At 46.2% G+C, this 6,000-nt stretch overlaps 1 protein-coding gene across 1 annotated transcript in view; it reads right to left on the bottom strand.

Annotated features, from left to right (window-relative positions):
- Positions 1-770: 770 nt before the first annotated feature.
- The window catches only part of Pdss2 (decaprenyl diphosphate synthase subunit 2), a 167,033-nt gene continuing 161,803 nt past the window's right edge, over positions 771-6,000 (bottom strand). Inside the window, exon 8 of the mRNA XM_051175586.1 lies at positions 771-1,576. Within this exon, the coding sequence (XP_051031543.1) occupies positions 1,418-1,576 (159 nt within the window). The 3' untranslated portion in view covers positions 771-1,417. The remainder of the gene's footprint in view (positions 1,577-6,000) is intronic.

Raw genomic sequence — 6,000 nt, 5'->3', positions numbered from 1 at the left:
TGGGTAATACAATCTGCTACTGTGTTTGCTGTCTTCAGATAGAGGAGGATGGCGGCTGAGTCTCAATCGACATCATTTACGTAAACTTAGCCTTCTTGTCAATGGTATTGTCGTCGTATTGCATTTGTGCAAACCACAGAAACCATCTCCCGTGAACCACGCTGAGACAGTGTCCGATTGCAGCCTGTGAGGTTGCTTATGCTCTTTCTGTAACTCTGTCGGTGGCTCAAGACCAGAAGTTGACGTTCTGAGGCTAAAATAGAACTCCCACCAATGAAATCCCACTACAATAATTTCATTTCTGAAAGCTTTAAAAACGAGAGGTAGTCCCTAAATCAAAGCATCATAAGTGAATATACTGTATTTGAAAAAAAAAATTGGACTTTCTAATGTGCCTTGTTGGTTTGTTTTTGAGACAAGGTTTCTCTGTGTAGCCCTGGATGTCCTAGAATTCATACTGTAGACCAAGATTTCAAACTCAGAAAATCCACTTGCCTCTGCCTCCCAAGAGCTGGAACTAAAGGTATGTGCCACCAGGCTTGGCTTGAAATGTGTCTTAGACTTGATCTTTAAGAGAGAAAGACAGGGCTCTGCCTTTAATCCCAGCACTTGAGAGGCAGAGGCAGGTGGATCTCTGTGAGTTTGAGGCCAGCCTGGTCTACAGAGCGAGTTCCAGGTCAGGCTCTAAAGCTACACAGAGAAACACTGTCTCGAAAAACAAAACAAAACAAACAAACAAACAAAAAAAAAGAAAGGCAGACAATTTGTGATACAATTGAATCAATACCTGACAACTCTTTAATATTTAACTTCCAAGTATGGCAACGACCTGACATTTTTCCCACCACTCACCAATCTGATAAAAACCCTTGATGTATAAGCTTCTCTCATTATACCCACAGAGAAATGATGTTGAGACAGCAAGCAAGCCCTAGTTTTGCTTAACTCAGAACGACACTACAATGGACGGGCCACCAGGCTCTGATGTGCTCTCCCTGGCTGCAGTCCAGTGTTTCTCTTGACGCCTGCAGCTCCCAGCTTGCTCTGTCCTCTTCAGAAGAAAAACCACAGCCATCGCCCCGGCGCCATCCCTGGCTTGGTCCAATCAATAAGGACTTATTTCCTGTGCATTTGCTGAGGTCACGGGAGTGAGTCTCATTAATTATTTCTGTTGCTGCAGCCTCAAGTGTGCTCTGGTGTGACAGGTGAAAACTGTGTGACCTTTTTTTCCTTCTCATTTTGTTTGTAGTGGTTCCAAAAAAGATAGAGTCATTAAGCAACGAGATAAAAGAACAGGGAAAAAAAAATATGTTTTAAAAATCATTAACTTGTTAGTTACCTCATCATAAAAGCTCTCCTGTCCACCCCAATCTCTGGATTTTTCAGCTAAGAACAATAGCGTCTTTTTAATTTGGTGTCATGAAAATCTGGTCACAGCAAACACAATGTTTTCTAAAGCCGATCTAGCCTCTGAGGGAGGGAAGCTCTCCAGGGCCTCCAGTGCCTTGTTTCCATGGTAACGACACAGGTCAATAGCTGAAGTCACACCTTTGCCAGCTTTGATTGTTTCTCGCAACTGTTAAGAAATAAAAGCACAATAAGTCAGTTTTTGGGTGTACAGTGAGTACCACAATTTAACCAGGGGTGTGTGTTGGAAACAAAGGCAGGGACAGATGTGCCTGTGCTCCCTCACATGGAGGAAAGAGGCCGTCATTCCAGGCATCTCCAGCACCATCCCTTAAGGCTATAGGAGCATGCTCCAGAGCAGCACAATAGGCTGCAATCAGCCCAATTTCATCCCCTCCCACACCCAACCCTTGATCTGCAGAGAGTGCGGGCTGAGCAGAGATTTCTCTGGCACTTACAATTCACCAGCCTGATTCCTTATCCCAGGATCCCCGGATCCCAGGAACTGTCCACTAACATCTTCAATCAAACTTAAAACAACAGCCTCATGTCGACAAAATAAATCAAAATGAAAGTTCAAGCAAGACATAGTATTAAACCTATAACTTATTTGAAATCAAAATATTTTACTTGCGAAGAATGAAACAAAGCATTTTTGTAAAGGATAAAATAAACTCCCATTAACCAACAAACTGAATTACAATTTCTTTCTGTGATTATAAGAAAAGATCAAGGGGTCAGGAAAAGTGGCTGTTATCATCCAGGGACACCTTGGCCCCTCCCCTTGGGACCTGATAGAGTGAGCTACCCCTGCACCCATGGCAAGCAGTACCCTGCCACTCAAAAGGTCCCTCTGAGATAAGCTCTGCCCACTCTTGCTCTCTTTGTCATTTCTCTGAAGAGGAAGGCAGCTCTGTCTGTCTGTCTCTTCTTTCTCCTACTTCCTTCCCGTTCCCCATTAAACTTCCCACGTAAGTTCTGCTTGATGGTGTGTCCGTCCCTCGCCGGCCATGGGATCCGCCAAGGTCCCACTCGCTGCATATCAGAGGCAGGTGGATTTCTGTGTGTTAGAGGCCAACCTGGACTACATGGCCAAACCCTATTTCAAAAACAAACCATGAAACAAAAGACAAAGGAGGAGGGTGTATGTAGATCTGGCCCGGGGTGGGCTGCTTGCTCCTCAGAGGATTCCAGCTGGGTTCCCAGCACCATGTTGGGTGGCTCACATGAGCTTAACCCCAGCTCCAGGGGATCCTGGCACCTGCACCCATATGCACAGACCCATACACATCTCTAATGACAGAGATCTTCAAACAATCAAACAAAATAGAAAAGGCGACATCTTTTGACCCAGTTAGACGGTCTTCTCAGTGAGCACATTGAAGGCACCTCTCATCCCTTCAGCCAGGCGTCAGGCAGTCCCAGGCTAGCTCACCAGAGGCTAGACCCTTGGGTGAGGCCAGGTACCAGACCCAGTTTATGAGTCAGGGAAGATGCATGCTACTTAGGGCTGCAGCAAGGAGCTGTCCGTGCCATCCCTCCAGGGCTTCCCCTCTGCCACCGGGGACAGCCTCATAGAGATAATCTTCAGCCTGGATATCCGAGTCACCGCAGAGAGTACTGTGTATAGCCCTGGCTGTCCTGGAACTCACTCTGTAGACCAGGCTGTCCTGGGACTCAGATAGGCCTGCCTCTGCTTCCTGAATGCTGGGATTAAAGGCGTGCATCACCACTGCCCAGCTCTGATGTGGACATTTTCATTGACACAGTCACTGTGCCGGCAGGCATCCATGCTGCTCCATTGGAACGCTCGGATTTAGCCCTCAGCTAGGTTATATAAAGAGTATCCCCAAACAACACTGCATCCCTATGCTACACCCACCATGCCATATTGCAAGAAGATTTGAAATGTATACTATATTGCAAATACAGTCTTGTCTAAAACCTGTCACTGCTTTTCAACAGCCATAGTAGTCCAAGCTGTTTCAGGAAGAGTGTGGGTAAGTCCTTTCTCGAGTCTTGCTCTTACCCAGCTTCATTTTCTCCTTCCTGCCTTTGCTCATTATTACAGAGAATCACTTGCAGTTTTTAGAGCTGACCCAGGGCTGTCCTGGGATCATCTTCCCATGTCTAGCAAACTCCCCAGATCTCACCTGGGTGGGAGGAACTCTGCTAGCTAGGATGATGGCACTAGGAGCTGGCTGCTGTTTTTCCTCTAGGCGCTCAGATTATTCTGGTTCTCCTGGAGGACAGTGTTTTATTTTCATGTTCTACTCACTGACTTCCTTGCGAGACTTTAAGCTACATACTGTATAATTCATGAAACATGAATAAAAAACATATTCTGGTTTATTACTCTAATTATATAACCAGGAGGTCAGAGGTCCAGAGAAACTCAGTGATTCAGGAGACTAGATGGAACTCAGCAAAGCTTAGGTCAGAGGTCACATTTCTCATTTTCAGTTTTTCTTACAGAGCGCTGTGTGTGTGTGTTCTGGGGATCAAGCTCCTATCATGCTTGTACACCAAGTGCCTTTACCTGCTAAGCTGGTTCACTTTTTGGGGGGGAGAGCATGTCAGTTTGCCTGGCTGACTCACTATAGAGTTCCTGCCTGCCTTACACTCCAGCAATTCTGCTCCAGCCTCCCCCAAGAGATGAAATACTAGCATGTTCCACCGTTCACTCAGAGGCTGCATATGGACGCCTTGGCCTCCAGAGGCACACACTAGTAAACCAGATTCTGAGCACCCACACAGACTATTCCAGCCTAGGTTTTCCAGTCTCCTGCCAATTGCTTCATGCACAGCCAGCCTCAAGTTTCTATTGTAGCTTTGCAGTTTGAGGGAAGCTCCTCAACTGTTCTCAGCTTAAAGTGACGATGGATTAGCTCCTGGTGGAGGGCTTGGGGACTGCGTGAGAGAGCATGGTATAAGTCACTCACAGTTCAGCCTATTTATCGTCCTCCGAGGCCTCAGCTGTTGTTGCTTACGACATCCCATCTAATCAGACCAGCTCTGTTTTGGTTGGTATACAGTGATGTCAACGGAAGCTGGACTCAGATCCTGAGGACACTTAGTAGGGACAGTGTGCCCCCCCCCATTTTCTTTATCTGCAATCTCCCTGGACTCTCGGACAGGTCTATGTTTTAGATTCTAGGTTGGCAAGTGGATGTATGTCTACAGGAATCATGCTGAATTTCTAAGAACTCATGGAGCACCCACTACATGTGAGAGCGGAGTGATCCTTCTCAAGAGTCAGGGGCTGATTAAAGAGAAATGAAATGCAATAACACCAAGGCAGTTGTGCCGGGCTAGAGGTGCAGGGTGGGGTAGACACATTACCCAGGAGACTCCAGAGAGCCTTGCAGAGTGCGCTTTGGAGAGAAGATGCAGGGTCAGGAGTAGCAGGAGGCCGAGTGTGCGGGGAAGGACACAGGAGGACAGCAGCAGGCCTAGTGTGGGACACAGCTCACAGAGTTAGGTGTCAGGGGATCCAGGACAGCACTGAAAAACAGGCCGAGAAAGTCGCATTCCTTTTTCTTCGAAGTTTAATTATAAAGTATTTGAAAACTACAATGCTGTGTATGGATGGAGTGCATGCCTGTAATCCCAGCACCCTAGCAGTTAGGAGTTGGAAGCAGGAGGATCAGGAGTTCAAGGCCAACCTGGTTTATACAAGATGGGGGAGGGAGGAAGGGAGAGAGGGGGGGGGAGAAAGAAGCTGTAGGCAGTAGTATGCTTGTAAATTAGCTCTCATGCCCCCCCCAAAAAGTAATGAAAAATAGCTCTCCATGTAGCATTTGAAGATTTCTGTGGTATAATATGCCTATCATGGCTGATTTCAAGCTGCCATGGGCCTGGGATCACAAAATTCTTAAATATCAGGACTTGGCTTGGGCGCGTCCTTGGTAGCAGGGAGCCTCACCCTAGTTTCAAAAGAAACAGGTATGCTATAGAATATTTTTATGCTGTAGGATATTTTGTGCACTTTATTTTACTTTTGAGACAATGTGTAGGCTGGCCACCAACTCACTGTGTAGCCAAAGATAAGCCTTCAGCCTCTGCCCTCAGTCTTTACCTTCTGAGTGCAGGGATTACAGGCCTAGGAGCCACCTGCCTCCTTTATTAAATCCCAAGGATTCATATGCGCTAGGCAACTGTTCTTTCAACTGAACTGCAGCTCTCGCCCTTCTGTGAACTTTACTGAACCAGGTTCAGCTTAATATTTGATGGTAGTTAGTAGGACATTTAATCCTGTAGCCTGGTAGGTCACTCTCCCTGGAATATTCAAAGCCTCAAATTCAGTTCTCCCCAGGACCTACGGGCGGAAGGACAGAACTGACTCTTAAAAGTTGTGTCCTCTGTACACACAAACACAACTGATAACGTAATTTAAAAAAAAAAGTATGAGTAAAATATTGTTTGAAAAGATACATTAATTTGAGCTTTAAAAAGCTGATCATGAGATTCACATATGAAACTTTAAAAAGCAGATGTGGGCACATACTTTAATGTCAGCACTCAGGAGGTAACAGGACCAGCCTGGTGTACAGAGCAAGTCCAGGCCAGCCAGGGCTACACAGTGAGAGTCTG

The sequence above is a fragment of the Phodopus roborovskii genome, unplaced genomic scaffold (genome assembly GCF_943737965.1).
Source record: "Phodopus roborovskii unplaced genomic scaffold, PHOROB, whole genome shotgun sequence".
Lineage (NCBI taxonomy): Eukaryota > Metazoa > Chordata > Mammalia > Rodentia > Cricetidae > Phodopus > Phodopus roborovskii.
The sequence above is the reverse complement of the archived record's forward strand: the minus strand, read 5'-3'. Positions and strand labels throughout refer to the sequence as shown.